This window comes from Meleagris gallopavo, chromosome 12 (assembly GCF_000146605.3).
Source record: "Meleagris gallopavo isolate NT-WF06-2002-E0010 breed Aviagen turkey brand Nicholas breeding stock chromosome 12, Turkey_5.1, whole genome shotgun sequence".
Lineage (NCBI taxonomy): Eukaryota > Metazoa > Chordata > Aves > Galliformes > Phasianidae > Meleagris > Meleagris gallopavo.
In genome coordinates, this window is record NC_015022.2 from 7,712,787 (window position 1) to 7,729,938 (window position 17,152).

Genomic DNA, 17,152 nt, shown 5'->3' on the forward strand with positions numbered 1-17,152 from the left:
AAGAAAAAAAGAAAAAAAAAAGAAATAAAATCAAATGGACAGTAAAGCCTATTTCCTCAAAGCTAATAGAATTACAGAAATTATCCTAAGAGCATGTGTCTGGGGACGCAGTGAATGATGTTCTGAGAGATAGAGCAAACAGGATAAACAAGCTCTGTGCCAACAGCAGCTGAATCCAGCCTGATGCTCATTCTCCCGGCGCTACCTCTTAACAGCACCAAATGGGGTTGGCGTTTATTCTTCCCTAGCAGCAGGGAGAGAAGCACCTGGTGGGCACAGCCCCATGTCCCACACAGCTTCCCTCTCACCACCACCCAAAAGAAGGGTGCAGTCCCACTGTGCTCTCTCCCCTCCTCCTCCCTCCGCACCAGCTGCTGGATGTGTGCAGCAGAGCCCTGCATCACCTGGTTGTTCCAGGGGAGGCAAAAAGCAAGACTCAATTTAACACAGAAGCTGATGGGCACCTGGGGAATGAGCCACACTGCAAACCTCAATTTTGACTGAAAGGGAAACAAATCAAATGCTGGGGACTCTGAAAGGTTGATAGAGGATGATCCTTACCCAAACGGCTTTGGTTGTTTTTTGTTGGTTTGTTTGGGGGAATTTTTTCTTTTTTAACTCCAGAGTTATGAGAGTTTTAGAGTATTTTATGAGTGAGAAAAGATTAAAACGATTATTTCTGCAGTGAAAACCTACAGGTCTTAAGAAGCTCTTCAAGGACAATGCATAGAGAGTAACCTCCACCAGAACTTCAAATAGAATGTCCCACTGTCCCTCATCTTCTTTCCCCAAAAGGTTTCAACAATAGGTACTTTTGGGATCGGGCTGGGATCTTACACCTTTCCTAAATCCCACCTTCCCAACTCATGAAAAAAAGAACTGTCCAAAGACAGTTACTCTGAAACTCTTTGGCCATGCTAGGCCTCCAACTCAAACCTCTGCTCTTATTGATCTCATCACTCTGCACTTAGATCCTAGCAACTTATGTATGTCAAATTGAATCACAGAATCATGGAATGGCCTGGGTTGAAAAGGACAACAATGATCATCTTGTTTCAACCCCCTGCTATGTGCAGGGTTGCCAACCAGCAGACCAGGCTGCCCAGAGCCACATCCAGCCTGGGCTTGAATGCCTCCAGGGATGGGGCATCCACAGCCTCCTTGGGCAGCCTGTTCCAGGGCGTCACCACCCTCTGAGTGAAAAACTTCCTCCTAACATCCAACCTAAACCTCCCCTGTCTCAGTTTAAAACCATCCCCCCTTGTCCTATTGCTATCCACCCTTGTAAGCAGCCATTCCCCCTCCTGTTTATACGCTCCCTTCAGGTACTGGAAGGCCACAACGAGGTCTCCCCAGAGCCTTGTCTTCTCCAAGCTAAACAAGCCCAGTTCCCTCAACCTTTCTTCACAGCAGAGGTGCTCCAGGCCAGTACGTGCTGAATTACTCCTTGGAACAGCACCATCCTTTTCTCACAATGAAGAAGCAGGCTTCAGTTAGGCACCTAGCACTTGTGTTTGCATGGATGAGAGATAGCCAAGAAGAAACTTTCAACATTCACAGCGTAATTGGAAATTTGGGTCTCATGATCTCAGTTTACTGCTAAATCACGCATCCCTAATACCAATATTCATTTTGGCACAATCCAATTATAAGATTTTCATTAACTAGACTTCTCCTAGTAACTTGGCACGAGCCTCTTACAAAGAAGGATTTTGTACAGCAACTGACTGAAAAAATCTTCAGCATTGCCAAATTACCACGTTCACCTACGTACCATTTCACGGACTTTTACCCACACTGGGAAGCTGCTCATTGCCCACAGTATTTGTCTGCAATTGATTCTGTTTTCCCTGCTCCGACTACCTGGGTAGCAGGGTCGGGGACAGCCCAGCCCAGCTGACAGGAGCGCACTGCGCAGCGCCGTGCCGGGGTGCTGCTGCTCACAGGCATTGCACGCATCACAGGAACGGAGCTGCCCACGCAGGCTGTGCTCGTACAATCCTGGCAGCTCAGCTCATCTCCGGCAGCCTCTGTCGCCAGGCTGTCATTCATAACACCATGCAGAGCATACACGCGCTCCTCTTAACTGCTGCTGTTTGCATCCTCTTTCAAGGTGAGTGATCCTTAATTTGTTTATCTGTTGTTGGTAGAGGAGGAACTGAGGAGGTGAGCAGGAGACGGCTTGGGTGCCAATTTATTTTAAGAAGTGTGGAAGCTTATGCCAAACTAAGGGATGAAATGTGCAGAATCCTACCACAGTTTGTTACACTGTTGGGCTTTTTTGTCTTGTTTTGCTTCTAATTCTTCCTTCTGAGGTAATTAAGTCATCCTGATTCAATATGCCAAACGAGACACACAAAGCCATATTAACGTTGAGAAGAGAAAGCACCTTACATGTAAAGGCTTGGTTTTATATACTGTGGAGCAATTAAGGACTAGAAGAGAGACAATATTAAAAAGTTTTAAACGTGTGCTGCAAACAGTGCCTTACCTCTGCAAACAAAGCAGCAAAATCTTTAAATTTTAAAAAACAAAACATTAATACGCTTATTCTGGAGATAAAGCGGGCAATAGATTTAATCCAACAGCTGGTGGCACACTAAAAGGCTGGCAATTTGGGACTGGCCATCATAAAGAGTCACTATAACTTAGCTTTAACGTGACTTATCAAAGAGATTGAGTATTTATTCCAGGAAGCCTTGATCTGGGAGATGAAGCACCAAAACAACAACCACACAACAGGGCAATGCTAGCAGTTCAGAAGAATCAAAGAAATATGTTCATTTTTCAATTAGCAACATGGCTTGAGCGATTTCGCTAATCTGAGAAATGAAATCACCTTCCAAGTGTTATCTGAATACAGCTACACGTGAGGGGAACTTCCTTGTCCCAGGGAAATAAGGGCTCTTACAAAGACCAGAAAGTAACACCTGCTGTTAAACACCTCAGCTCCATCACCTGCAGGTACCTCTGCTTCATTTATGAAAAATACTAGCCAGGAGGGTGAAAAGATAATAAATGTCCTCGCAAACATCTGTTGATTTACGGTCTAAAGGGGCTGCGGGGTTCATTCAGCAGGCGTTAGCTCTGTGCCTTTGACAAGTTTGCTGTAACACCCAGAAAGCAGCACAAAACAGGTCCTTCTGTTTGGAGCACCGGGAGCCGCGCTGCCCGCGCGAGACTTTAAGGAAGAGCCTCCTAAAAGGAAAGCGGTGCTGCGCTGACCGGTGCTCGGAGCAAACAGCTGCTGGACAGCTTAGCACACAGCCTCCCCACCAGCTGCACGTTGCTGTGCCGTACATCAGCACGGCTCAGGGTATCCCAGGGCAGATACAGCAGATCTCTGCCCTCGCCCCGCAGGCTGCGGCGGCTCCGAGCCCGAGCACCGGCTGTACGCGGCTCTCTTCAAGAACTACAACCAGTTCGTCCGCCCGGTAAAGAACATCTCGGACCCCGTCATCATCCAGTTCGAGGTGTCCATGTCCCAGCTGGTCAAAGTGGTGAGTGTTCGACCCCACCTGGCGCCCGCGGGAGGGCCGGCCCCGCGCCCGACACGCCTTTGTTTTACAGGACGAAGTCAACCAGATCATGGAGACCAACCTGTGGCTGAAGCACGTGAGTAGTGCTCCCCGAACCCGGTGGGACGAGCCCGGGACGAGGCGGCCGCCCAACGGGGTGTTGCGGGGATCACACGCGGAGCCTCTGGGCCGTTCCCCTCCAGCGCCTCGCTGCCCGGCGCTCTGCTGCCCCCCAGCGGCACGCGGCAGCACCTCGGCACGCGGCGCGCACTTTCCCGCCTCGGGCCCTGTGAGAGCCCCCCTAAGGCTAGCGCACCTCAACCAACACAACCACCACCAACTCCTCACATCAGCACAGCGTTTAAATACGGGGCCTACGTCGGGGTGCAGCTGTTAAACTGAGGGCGATCAGCTGCAGCAGTATACCTACGCTCAGCGTAGTCCTCGAGCACCGTGTTTTGCTCTAGAATGTTGTCACGGTGGATAGGAAGGCACACGGAGGGGAGGCTCGGCACGGGGGTCTCTCAGGTCACACAGCCGCTCCGACACAACAATGCTACCTTTGCTTAAAAGGAACTTCATAGGTTAAAAAGGCAATTACTTACTGTGGTGGTCAGCATAACCAACTTAATAGGCAGCTTCATCTTAATCATCAATTTGGCTAAGCTGGGTTTTAATGAGCACTAATGAACAGTTGCTTGACTGAATAATGCCAGCTGGGTCTGTCCTTCAGTGCTTTCACACAGCAACCTATCAATCCATTTCCACTGTTCAGCAGTGCTTTTTGAGACCTAAGTTATTACTCCCATCCTACACTGCCTTCCTTTTTCACGTTGTTTCATTGGTACAGGGACTGAGTCACCTCTATACCCACACAAACACTTGACATGGATGCGTGATTAAGAAACATCTGATCATGGTGGTATCCAAAACAAAACAGCCTAAAAGCCATCCCACAGCACTTGCTTTGACTCTAGTCCATACGATTTTGATTTCTTGCAAACTTAATGCCCTTACTCATTTCTTCTCTAATTAGATCTGGAATGATTACAAGCTTCGGTGGAATCCAGTGGATTATGGAGGTGCTGAATTCATCCGAGTGCCCTCTGGCCAGATCTGGAAGCCAGATATTGTATTATATAACAAGTAAGACTCCTACATACCTGTTTTCTTAATTCGGTCATAGCAGCTCTAAACTCAAAGAAGGAAGATCTGTGTGAGATAGAAGCAAGAATTCTTTGCTGTGGTGGTGGTGAGGTGCTGGAGCAGGTTTCCCAGAGAAAGTGTTTTGCCCCATCCTTGGAAGTGCTCCAGGCCAGGCTGAATGGGGCTGTGAGCAACCTGACCCAGTGAAAGCTATCTGAGCCCTATGGCAAGGGCTTGAAACTATATGGTCTTTAAGGTCCATTCCAACCCCAACCATTCTGTGATTCTACAGGAGGAACTGCTGCTGATTTTTTAAAATCTAATGAATACCAACAAATTCAGTGAACTTGCTGAAAAAGCCTACTTTCCAATGTCCCATCTCTCTGCTACTTACATGCCATCCAAATCAGCATCGCTGGCTATGAGCCAGGTCCTAACCTGAAGGTGCAAGCACTGAGGGGGGGAGGAGGGTAGGCCAAAGCGAGGTATACTTTTTCCCTTCACAAGACCCCAATTTTACTACTGTTTTTCACTCTGCTGACAAGGGAAATGACAATAGGTTCCCTTGGACTCCAGTTTTCTTATCTGAGTCAGACTGAAACATACAAACAAGCTAGTTCTAACTTTCTATCCGTTAAACTCATAATTTGATGCCTTTCCTATAGCAGCATACAAAAGTAACAGCTAAAACACGACTGTGAAGAGCCAAACCATAATTAAATGGATCCCTCTGCTCTCAGTCTGATGTGTTTAACCACACAGATCCAAAGCCTAAGTCTGTGGAAGCGCAGTGACACTGCTACTTTTCTAACTGCACCATAAAAATGAAGATTACATTTTCAGTTTTACTTTTTGTATAAACAAATGTAATTGTCACATGGACCTTGATGGGACCAGGGGAGCGATACAAAACTTTAAAAAAGCCTCACTGAATACACAATTCAGGCAAAGATGCACCCCAACACTACTTAATGCCTTCATGGTCCGCAGAAGAGGTGGAGATATCAGTACTGCAGATACTGTTTATGAATTTACGAAGCTTTTATTTATTTTAACTATGATAATTTATGACAACCACTGACAGTCCTGCTTATTGACATGGAGCTGAATTGCATATGTAATTGCTGGCTTCCACCAACCGTATTAAAGATTTAATGTCTATGAACTGACAACATAAAACTATCTGGATCAGTTGCATCCTGATGTTATTTTCATTTGCTTTGCAGTGCAGTTGGGGATTTCCAGGTTGATGACAAGACAAAGGCCCTACTGAAGTACACGGGTGATGTGACCTGGATACCCCCAGCTATATTTAAAAGCTCATGTAAAATAGATGTAACCTACTTCCCATTTGACTATCAGAACTGCACCATGAAGTTTGGTTCCTGGTCTTATGATAAAGCCAAAATTGACTTGGTATTAATCGGCTCTACAATGAACCTGAAAGATTACTGGGAGAGTGGAGAATGGGCCATTATTAAAGCTCCTGGGTATAAACATGACATTAAATATAACTGCTGTGAAGAGATCTATACAGACATCACATACTCTCTTTACATTAGACGCTTACCTTTATTTTACACTATCAACATGATTATTCCATGTCTGCTGATTTCTTTTCTGACTGTATTAGTTTTCTATTTGCCCTCAGACTGTGGTGAAAAGGTGACACTCTGTATATCAGTCCTTCTGTCTTTAACAGTGTTTCTTCTTGTTATCACTGAAACCATACCTTCTACTTCCCTGGTGATCCCACTTATTGGGGAATACCTCCTTTTCACTATGATATTTGTAACTCTGTCTATTGTCATTACGGTATTCGTTCTTAACGTGCACTACAGAACACCCAAGACACACACCATGCCTGTGTGGGTGAGAACTATCTTCTTGAACTTACTTCCCAGGATCATGTTTATGACAAGGCCGACCAGCGATGAAGAGAATAATCAGAAGCCAAAGCCATTTTACACTTCTGAGTTTTCAAACTTAAATTGCTTCAACAGCTCTGAAATCAAAAGCTGTAAAGATGGCTTTGTATGTCAAGACATGGCATGCAGCTGTTGCCAGTATCAACGAATGAAGTTTTCTGATTTCAGTGGCAATCTCACAAGAAGTTCCAGCTCTGAATCTGTAGATCCTCTGTTTTCATTTTCAGTTCTGTCACCAGAAATGAGAGAAGCTATTGAAAGTGTTAAATACATTGCAGAAAATATGAAAATGCAGAATGAAGCAAAAGAGGTAAGAATATATTTTGCTATTTCTCAAACTGCATTTACAATCAATCTGCTTTGAAGAAAAAACAAACAACACAGACCACTGTTTGGTATAAGTAAATTACATAAGCTGTATTACAAACACATGCAACTTTGAATATAGATAATTTTGGGGAGCAGCTCTCTTGTACAATGTTCTCTTTATTGACAACACATCTCGCATGAGAACGTAATAAAATTTCAGCATTACCTACGAAATGTATACCAAACATGTAGGTAACTGTGTACCAATTCATCTGCAACATACTGTTTAAACACCAGTAGTGTATTCCAGTAAGCTTTTCTGGCTAATCTTGATCATCTAAGAACATAAAGTATCCACTGAAAGTGGATACTTTCAATGTTGGCATACAGAAGTAGTATCCCATGAAGTTTGATGAATTGGTGAACAACTTTCTGTATCTGTAGCAGCTTTTGATTTAGCACAAATAGCGTATTCAAACAAAGCTGCTTCAAGATGATTTCATCAGTGAAAACATAGGAAAGCTGAAAAGAATTCTTTGCACACTATGTGAAATATTCCTAATTGCTAATGCTAATTATTAATCTAACAAACATGCCTACTTAATATTTATTTTTCAGATTCAGGATGACTGGAAATATGTTGCCATGGTAATTGATCGCATTTTTCTATGGGTTTTCATCCTGGTATGTATTCTGGGAACAGCAGGATTGTTTTTACAACCTTTGATGACTGGAGATGACATGTAAAAGCTTAAAACATCACGCTGTGAAATCAAATAAAACTTGTGCCAACCAAACTCTGCACTCTTACCCCAGCACCTGATAGCTCTTCTGTGTGTTTCAGTAGTAGAATAAGGATCCCTCTTGACTTCAACTTTGCTTGACCTAGAAGGCTTTATTAAAAAATGTGATAACATGAAAAAAAATATTTTAAAAGTTTCTCTCCAAGTAATATGTGCTGTGCTTGCCAGCTCCTTTTCACGATAGCTGGAAAAGATGTGGGTTGTATGTAAAACTTCATAGGAACTATTTAAGAAGCTGCTGATAAACTGAAAATTATACAGACATTCAGAGAATCAAGACAGGTTCAGTACTTCAGGCTACCAGAGTTGAATGGAAGATACTTAACACCAGACATGATAGGACCTTTGGAAATAAGTTCATATTAATTTAACGTGTGCCCTGCTAAGGACGAAATGGTTTTGGAGGCATACATACCAAATGCTACAGAACACTGCCACCCAGTGTATAAACCCATCCAAACTGTGGGAAGAAAGGTCTGTGGGCAGGTTTGTTACGAAAGGATTAATAGGTGAGTAATAGATGATGGTTTTATTACAAGGGAAAGCAAGTGGATACAAAATACTCCTGTAAAGTATGCTAAAATTATGTCTTAGGTATGTCTTGTTTTAAATCAGTAACTGAAGATGATTTGAGAGCTTGGATAAACAATACAACAAAAATACTGTAATGAGATTTTTTTAAGTGTATAAATTGTTCTCTCTGTACCAAACTGGAAACTTTTTAGAGATAGTGGTATCAAATGAGGTAACATTTATAAAAATAAAGAGAATCAAGCTGTTGAAAATTGTGATTTTCTTTCATTTATTTTGACCAAGAGACAAAACTACATTAGTTACATCTCAGCACATTCAGAAAGGAGTTACGTAAGTAAAGACCCATGCTTCTGAGTCTATTAAAAATAATTTCATTCCACGCACACCTGAGGATGAGCTGGAAACCTCAAGGATTCCAACATATCTTCTTCATCCACAGATATTGTGATCTGATTATAGAAATGACTGAAAGAACCTTCATGCATTTGCAAAAATTGTTAGTTACTAGTATAAAGGCTGGAACTCTGTTGGCCACGCTGCCAATTACCCCATGATATAATTAAGAGTCTTCAGACATTATTGAACAAGGTACAGAAGGGGAGCTAAGAAGATACATGGCTAATATCCTTGGTTTGTTTTCTTTTCTGATAAGGGTAAACTGTAATAAGTAATTCAAAGCTAAGGAGGACTATAAAAAGAAACTTTGCATTTGGAAAGGAAACAAGATGCCCAAAGCTCTTGTGCAATTTTCACACACAGTTTCTGATGCAGTAATATTAGAAATACTGACAAAGTTATTATACTAATGGATTAAAGCAGACTGCAAATTCACTTTTAAAATAAATTATGATGGGAAAGCAGAAAATACTGATATCTAACGCCAGATGGAATTATTTATACCAACCAGAATTATTTATAATTTGGTAAAAAATAATAGCATGTTTTTACAGATTAGTTGGCATCATTTCCCTGTGCAGGGGACTTGAAAAGCTGTACATTAGCCCTGCAGGATACAGCTGTGTTATGAAGAAACAAAGAAACTAACAAAACCAAAAGTGTAGGAAAAACATTCTCTTCTAGAGTCTCTGCCAGAAATAAAACTTTTAAGAATAACAGCACTGGAATCAATTTGAAGAATTAACACCCATTATTTAATTAATGTAGTTTAGAGATATAATAAATAATTTTATTAATAATAATTATTAATTTTAAATATGAATATACATATATGAGATATAGCTGACACAGAGACATCAATACTCACGTATCCTGTAAGCATTTTAAGGCTCAATATATCACATGGTCACATCAGTATGGTAGAATTAACAAGATTTTAAGTTTAGCAGAAAATTCCACTGAGAATTTATAAAGGCATAACGCAGTCAGAATGCTCTGTTTATTGGTCTGCTGAAAAGGAAGGAAGTTCAAGTGATGTTTTTATCATAATTTTTCATTTACTGTGTAGATACAAGTTCTCATTTGCATAATATAATAAGTTGACAAACAACTCTATTGTGCAAGCATCTGCAAAAATTTAATAATAAATATAATATTTTCCACAGTAACTTAATAATGGGACTGCAGTGATCTTCATTAAAAAAATCTCAATCCTTCTCCTTCTCGGTAGGTGTCAGTATATACTGCTTCTAACACACACATGCAAATATTTGCAAAGGTCTTTGATTTTGACCTGATGTACAAGTATCTTCGTAGACTGGCACTAAGCACATTGACTTCTGTGAGTCCTACGTGTCATGCTTTAACAACATAATTTTTAAGTTTAGGACTTTATTTTTTTTCCTATCAGAAACATGCCTACAAAGAACATGCATGGAAACTTAACACTACAAAACCTTTTTAGAATGATGTTAGCAGGAGACAGATCCAAAAATATCTTATGTATTTGTACTGCCTATATGCACAGGTACTATTATACTTGCCCATTTATGAATAACAGGAATAAATAACACAAGTGATCCAATTATTGAAACCAGAAGAAAGGCCCATAAGAACATTCGATCAAGCACCTGAGCAATAAATTTCCAGTCTTCAACAACCTAAAAAACAAAGAACATAAGAGCTGTCCAGTACGTGCAAGAGTGGGTGAAAATACAGCATCAGACTCTGCAGTAATTAATCACTTCACGTTTTCCTCCCCCTCCTAGTCAGGTCAATTTGATAACCCCCTTCTTTTCAATATATACATGTATTAATAAATCACACTGTGGCCCACAGCAGGAAAACGCTTCTCTCTACATAGACCAGTAAAATATGCAGCTAAAATGCTAAATTTTAGTGTATCAGTTGACCCTGATGAGCATTGAACATCCTCAGTTACACAGAGAGAAAATCAGTGTGCAATTTAGTAACATACTGGAGGATTTAGGATTCATGCCACAGCCTCACCATAGAGTCGGACTCCCAGGCAGAAGCTAGATGCTAAAGTTGCAAACAATTAGGAGCAGACAGCAGCTCTAGCATTACACATAACATCTGACAACTGTGAAGTTACTGGTGCATGGAATTACACTTCAGGAAGAACACTCACGGTGCTTTCAAGACTGTTTCCCTTTTTGAAAGGATTATTTGTATCTACACACAGTTTTGCAAGTACAGCCGATATAATCATGCAAGCAAATTAAAGCTGCCAAAAAAGCAACTTTCATTTCAGTTGGAGCTATCTGCATTTCCCAGGCCTACTGCATCCTGCAAGGCAAGGCTACAACACCAGCTGTGTAAACTTTATTTTCAACAACCAGGGCTAAAATCTTTCTGCAATCAAAGCCTGCATTCCCCAGAGGCCAAATAACAAAATGTAAGTGAATCCCCAGTCAGCTGTATGTTCAGTTCTGATGTTTAGAGTTGCAGCAACCAAAAAACAAAATACCTATCAACTCTCTTGCCACGTACAATTGAGTAAAGTAATTTAATAAAGAGAATCAACTCACAGTTTACTCAAAGCTATATTTAAGCAAACTGTTCTATTTGTGCTGTATATACATGGACATACTCTGCACTGTATATACAAGAATCCTATTTTGACGGTACAGTAGGTATTCAAAATCCAGACTGGGTCCCTTGTGATAATATCAGAGTACAGTCCTGAGAAGCTGCATGAGAAGAATTAATTTGCTCCAAGGCTAACATAAGAGTACATACCTCTCTCAGCAACTATTACAAGTGGTGCTAGTTTAAAGCAAGGAAGGAAAACTAATTTGTAATGATCTTACCTGCACAGCATAAATACCCACACTAAGGATAGCTCAGTGTGCAAATGCACAGACTGAAAAATATCCTTTAAATTGTATCAAAAGTTGTCAAAGGGAAATGATAACAGGGCTAGAAGAGATCAGTCAAGAGGTCATCCAGTCAAAGTCTGATCTCAGCACAAAATAATTAATCTATGGTGACAACCTGTATTTAAACTAATACAAATTATGGAATTTAAAATTGTCTACATCTGGAAAGAAAAAGGCTTAGCAGGAGTTATTCTGGAATTGTAAATCAAATGTATTTTTCAGGTAGCCTGCAGGTACAACACTAAAATGAAAAATATCTACTTCTTTCATTATGAAAACAACGTGTAGCAGCACTGCAGGTAACAATTACTGTACATGCTCTTGTAACAGCCGTGTGTCTCTGAAAATATTTGATTAACAACAAAATGGACTTCTATAAGAAAGCATAAATATGTCAAGAGTTCACGTATGGCATTATACCAACCTGGTACCTCAGTATTGGAGCATACCTTACTTCTTTCCAGCAGAAACAAGTGTATGACTTCCAGTGAAGTATAAAAACTAGAAAACCTAGCACATATTGAATGTGACCACATAGTGAACTATTCCTCCTTGTTGTTGTTGTGCTTCGTTTCAGTTGGCTTGTTCTTTTTTTTTTTTTTTTTTTTTATTTCCACTTTTAACAAAATGAGTTTAATATGACTAAAACACCCACCTCACGAACTTCATTTTCCTTCATAACATGCCTTGTGATATATCGGATAGAGTCTAGAGCTGCTTCCAAGGTGTTTCTAGACGATTCTGATCCACTCATATTTCCTTTTTCCTCCTTCTGAGCAAAGTATCTATCTACATGACTTCTCATGCAAAGCAGTTTGGGAAGTTTGTGAAGAAATATCTTGCGAACCCAAGGTGCCATGGCATTGTGTGTAGATGAAGAACGGTGATGAATATTGATAGCAAAGACTGTTATCACAATGGACAATGTCACAAATATCATAGTAAACACCAAGTATTCTCCTATAAGCGGGATAACTTTAGAAGACGATGGAATAATCTCTTCAATGACAAGAAGAAAAACAGTCAGAGATACCAGGACTGAAGTGCACAGGGAAATTTTTTCACCTTCATTTGAAGGAAGATAGAAGACGAGGACAGTTAGAAAAGAAAGTCCAATGCAAGGAATGATGAGAAACAATGTGTAAAAAAGTGGTAAACGTCTAATTATAAACGAATATGTAACAAAGGGATACCAGCAGCATCCATCAGTTCTATTTCCTTTGCTCCCTGTTGCAGTCACTATTTCCCATTCTCCATTATCAAAAAAGTCTCTTTTGTCAACATCATAATCTTCTAAAATTATATCAACCTGGGAGCCATCGTAAGTCCAGGAACCAAATTTCATAGAGCAGTTTTGGAGGTCAAAAGGAAAGAAGGTTACATCAATAGTACAAGAACTTTTATAATTTGCTGGTGGAGTCCAAGCAATGGTGCCATCATATTTTACCACAGTTTTAGTAGATGTCCCCTCAAAACGTCCATCTGCACTGAAAGAAAAAGAGATATATGGAGGAAGAGATGTTTTGTTATTGTTGTTTTAGCTGTTTGCTCCTTCTTTCTCCCCTTTCACCGCCAAAATTTTGTTTTGTGCTGTGTTCACAGTTTACTTCTTGTGATTGGTTGTTTTTTTGGGGGGTTTGTTGGTTCATGGGTTTGGTTTTTTTGGGGTGGGAGGTTTGTTGTTTGTTTTGGTTTTGTTTTTTAACCTGAATCTCACACAGCTAATTACCTTCACAAAAGTGAAGAACATTGTCAAGCCATTAAAAGATCTGTACAACTTACAGCAGCCCTGATGATTCAAGCAAGGGATTGTAGAAATCCTGACCTTTAGCAGCCTGACCAAACCCTGATCTTTCTATTGGTAATACAGCACAAATACTTCTAAATCTGGAGAAATACAATAATTGGGGAAAAAAAACAACCACACCACTTGTGCTCCACTTCCAAGCTTGAAATCATAATCAGTCTCTCTTGACTCACCAAGCCAGAAAACTTTAGAAGTGTTGCATATGCACCTGAATTGATTAGAAAGGTTCGTTCAAAACTCATTTCCTCTGGGGTCCATCAATTCTTGAAGAAAACAAACTTACTGTTAAGTGCATTTCATTTTAAATCCATGCCAAATATGAGTTACAACAGTATAAACTAGTTACTCTCCTCCAGCTGCATACTGCCTCTACATTATTAGCTTGCACCCAAGGCTGTGCAAGACGTAGTCTTCCAAATAACAGTTTACAAGAAGAAATGGAAATAAACATTTTGAAGAGACTAAAAAAGACACAGTAAAGAAATAAAATAAAACTTGCATTTAATGTAGCAACAAAATCACTGCATTTAGAGGCAAATTCTAAATGTACTAAACGTACATACACATACCACATACAAGAAGCCTCCTACAAGCAGGTTGGAGAGTAACGTTAGAAAGAGAAAAAGGTATTCTATATAAAAAGATTAAAATCTTACTTGTCATATAACACAATGTCTGGGATCCAAATAGAATCCGATGGGACACGAATAGATGTTATTCCAGCATACTCTTCAGGGTTCCATCTTAATTTTACATCTATCCATTCCTGTAGATGCAAGAGGTGTAGAAATCAGAATAAAGGTGGAGTTTATTTAAGCAGGACATGATCAGACAAAAATAGACATACAGGCAACTTAAAATAAATAAATGCATCACACTTCTGTAAGTTTTCTGAAATTCACATACAACACTGAATTTGCTGAACAGACAACTAACGACATTGTCCAGCATTTGTTTTTATTATAAGAGCCACTTGACACTATTTCTGTACAGACCTTACAAGATTAAAATTTTTTTCAGAGCATGTTTACAGAAGTAAAAGTATTATAGAGATAGTATTTTATATTTGAACTAAAAGCTCAAGAGGGGCAAATGCTCAGAAACTTGCATTTTTCATCAGAGAGAATTGTGAATACATTCAGGTCAGTTCTTATTTCATTTGAGCTGACTTAACTGCAATAAGTTCTGCTTGCTAAGTAGTAATAAAGCTTTCTTGAAAATAAATGCCTGAACTTGCAGTTATTGGAGAGAAGAGAATGGAAAGAACAAGAAAAAAATAGCCAAAATAAAAATAATTTAGTAAGCCAGTAAATATAATTAGAACCTGCAACCACTTCTCTAAGTTAAATTAAAAATGATTTGTGAGAAGCATTTCCCAGGCTAATAGTGGCCACTAAGTTTAGCATGGGACTTGGATTATTATCAAGCCTGTAGCTTCCTCTTGCCCATAAACAAATGCTGTGATGAGGCAAATCAGCTTTTTATAGCAAGTACATACAACTCTGAAATTGAAAACTTCAGTAATAGTTATTCACTGAACGCCTGACAGGAGAAATATCTTAAAACAAATATATAAAAATATACACAAACCCTTCATACTTCTCTTAACACAGTTCTTGAAAGAAAACTTATTTTACGGAGACAATGATTTTCATCATGGTGATAACACACACCTTGCTCTATTCAGCAGCCATACAATGCAGACTCAAAATTCTTTTTATAAGGTACTCTTAAAAACATTTCACTTTTTTTAAACTGGATTTTGTAACAATTCATCCTTTCAAGCATTTCCAGTGACTTAATGTAAACATACTATGTAAAGTAAGAACTACTGCATCTGAGCAAACAAATATTTAGGAAAGTTACATCCAATTTTCAATTTGCAGTTACGAAACCTCAGAATTCACTGCTGTTTTATACATACCTGTTTCAGCCAGACATTTGTGGTCATCAGCTGATTCTTCTCATCCTATAAAAATGAAATGTATTTATTAAAACAAAATAATTGTATTGCACATAGTAACTAACTGCTACAGTTGATGCAAGTTTGTGATGTAAAAAACTGAAAGCACCCCTAAACCATTCCAGTCTTTGCTAATACACTTTTAGGAGAACTTTTAAAACTTAACAGTTATGTCCTTATATTATTTAACTGCTTAAAAAGCAGTATTTTCCCCCTCCTGTGATTCTCTTTCCTCTCTGCCTTTTTTTCATGTGACTGTATTTCATGCACTCTTACTGTTTTTCTATGGAAACAAGATGGAACAAGAAACCTGTGGAGGAAAAACTCCAAGTGGAAAAACCAACTGATTCGATTTGAGAAGAATTTGAAGAAAATAAGTTTTGGGGAAAAAAAAAAAGTGAAATAAAAGAAACAAGCTTATTTACTGCACATACCACATCTACTAGCTGAGAGATTGCAAGACCAAACTTGATTTTTATCGTGTCATTCAAGTGTTCCACTGGACGAACCCATCTTTGATAGTCTTCAAATAAACGTTTAAACAAACGATCTTCACTCTTGGCAATAAAAGAAGGTTCAGATACACCTGCACAATAAAAGCAACTTATTAACAGTGATTTAAACAAGTAGAGCACGTATGCGTGCATATGCTCAGGTAGTACTAAGTTTCTCATCCCCTTCCATCTAGAAGCATGGCCAAGGCTGTGTCAGAATGTTACAAAATGACCTGGCTATATAAGCACCTCAGTACTGCCAGCACATGTACTGCTTAAGAGATGAAGATTCTTTTACTACTAATAGTAACAAAGGCAAAATGCACTCATGTCATTTAACTTATAGCACTTACCACGTGCCATGCAACCATGGAAATCTCTAAAACTCAAAACTTATCTATGAGGAGTTGAAGTTCTACTGTTCTAAACCAAAGTGGTACTTTTAAAAACCAGCATATAGGCCTTCAGTACATTGCAGAGCTTCTGCTCCTGTTTGAAACGTAGCTGTCTTCACCTTGCTTCTTCTAACATTTGTGCACGTGTGACACGTAAACTTTGCAGTACTTGTAAAGTACTTTTCCCCACATCTTTTTTATTTTATAGACATGTGCTAATCTGTTTACCAGTAAATCCTCTATTTTTCTACAGACAGGAAGGCACCTTTCTTTTTTAAGTAATAGCATGCAGTCAGTCACTTCATTGTCAGAGTGCTCAGGGATCCATTTCACTGCCTGGAGACTGACTGATGACCTACCACAGCCAAAGTCTTTGTACAGTTAACAAAGAACAGCAAATTAAATGTCTCCTCCCATCTCCCTGGAGAACGGAATGTTTGGAAGAGCTTTGGAAAATAACAAACGATGACCCAGGAGGTCACACAGACCACCAGAATGCATGAACACCTGCTTCAGAAAAGGGGCTTGCTGCTCACTGATGAGATTTCAACTGACTGAAACTACTGCAAAAGAAAGACTTCATAATTATTACAGGCAGTCTAAGGGGCAAAGTAATCTAAAGATGTTCACAAACATCTCTTTTTAATGCACCATTATATAAAGCTACGGCACGACCTCTCTAGAAATGATGTGCTCACTAACAGTATCCATCTAAAAAAAGATGCATCGAAAATAGGAAAGCACCACAGAATGGCATAAACAGATTAAAACCAGAGGCAGACATGCACGCGAGGAGAGATTTAAAAGATTAATATTATTTTGCTTGGCAAGGAGGTGAATTTAGTGCACGCCACAGAAGACGATGAGGTAGTGAACGATGCTTGCAGAAAAATGACTGTTTAACCTTTCTTGTGAAAGAAGACAAAGGAAAGAGAAGGATCAATTAAAAGCAATGT

The 17,152-nt window shown here is 39.6% G+C and overlaps 2 protein-coding genes across 3 annotated transcripts; one reads left to right on the forward strand and one right to left on the reverse strand.

Moving 5' to 3' along the window:
• The first annotated feature begins 1,753 nt into the window (after positions 1-1,753).
• On the forward strand, positions 1,754-8,607 carry CHRNA3 (cholinergic receptor nicotinic alpha 3 subunit). Of its 2 annotated transcripts, XM_003209357.4 has the most exons (6): positions 1,768-2,113; positions 3,361-3,500; positions 3,571-3,615; positions 4,555-4,664; positions 5,891-6,902; positions 7,520-8,607. In XM_003209357.4, the coding sequence occupies exons 1-6, from the start codon at positions 2,059-2,061 to the stop codon at positions 7,646-7,648; spliced, it is 1,491 nt and encodes a 496-aa protein (XP_003209405.1). In that variant the 5' UTR covers positions 1,768-2,058; the 3' UTR covers positions 7,649-8,607. The 2 variants fall into 2 exon arrangements, with proteins under 2 accessions (XP_010715647.1, XP_003209405.1); XM_010717345.3 differs by lacking the exon at positions 3,571-3,615 and having other exon boundaries at positions 1,754-2,113.
• Positions 8,608-9,604: 997 nt separating this feature from the next.
• Positions 9,605-15,969, reverse strand: CHRNA5 (cholinergic receptor nicotinic alpha 5 subunit). The gene is made up of 5 exons (XM_031555298.1): positions 15,742-15,969; positions 15,269-15,313; positions 14,001-14,110; positions 12,193-13,024; positions 9,605-10,295 (listed from the first exon to the last, which is right to left on the reverse strand). The coding sequence occupies exons 1-5, from the start codon at positions 15,952-15,954 to the stop codon at positions 10,134-10,136; spliced, it is 1,362 nt and encodes a 453-aa protein (XP_031411158.1). The 5' UTR covers positions 15,955-15,969; the 3' UTR covers positions 9,605-10,133.
• Between the last annotated feature and the right edge of the window lie 1,183 nt (positions 15,970-17,152).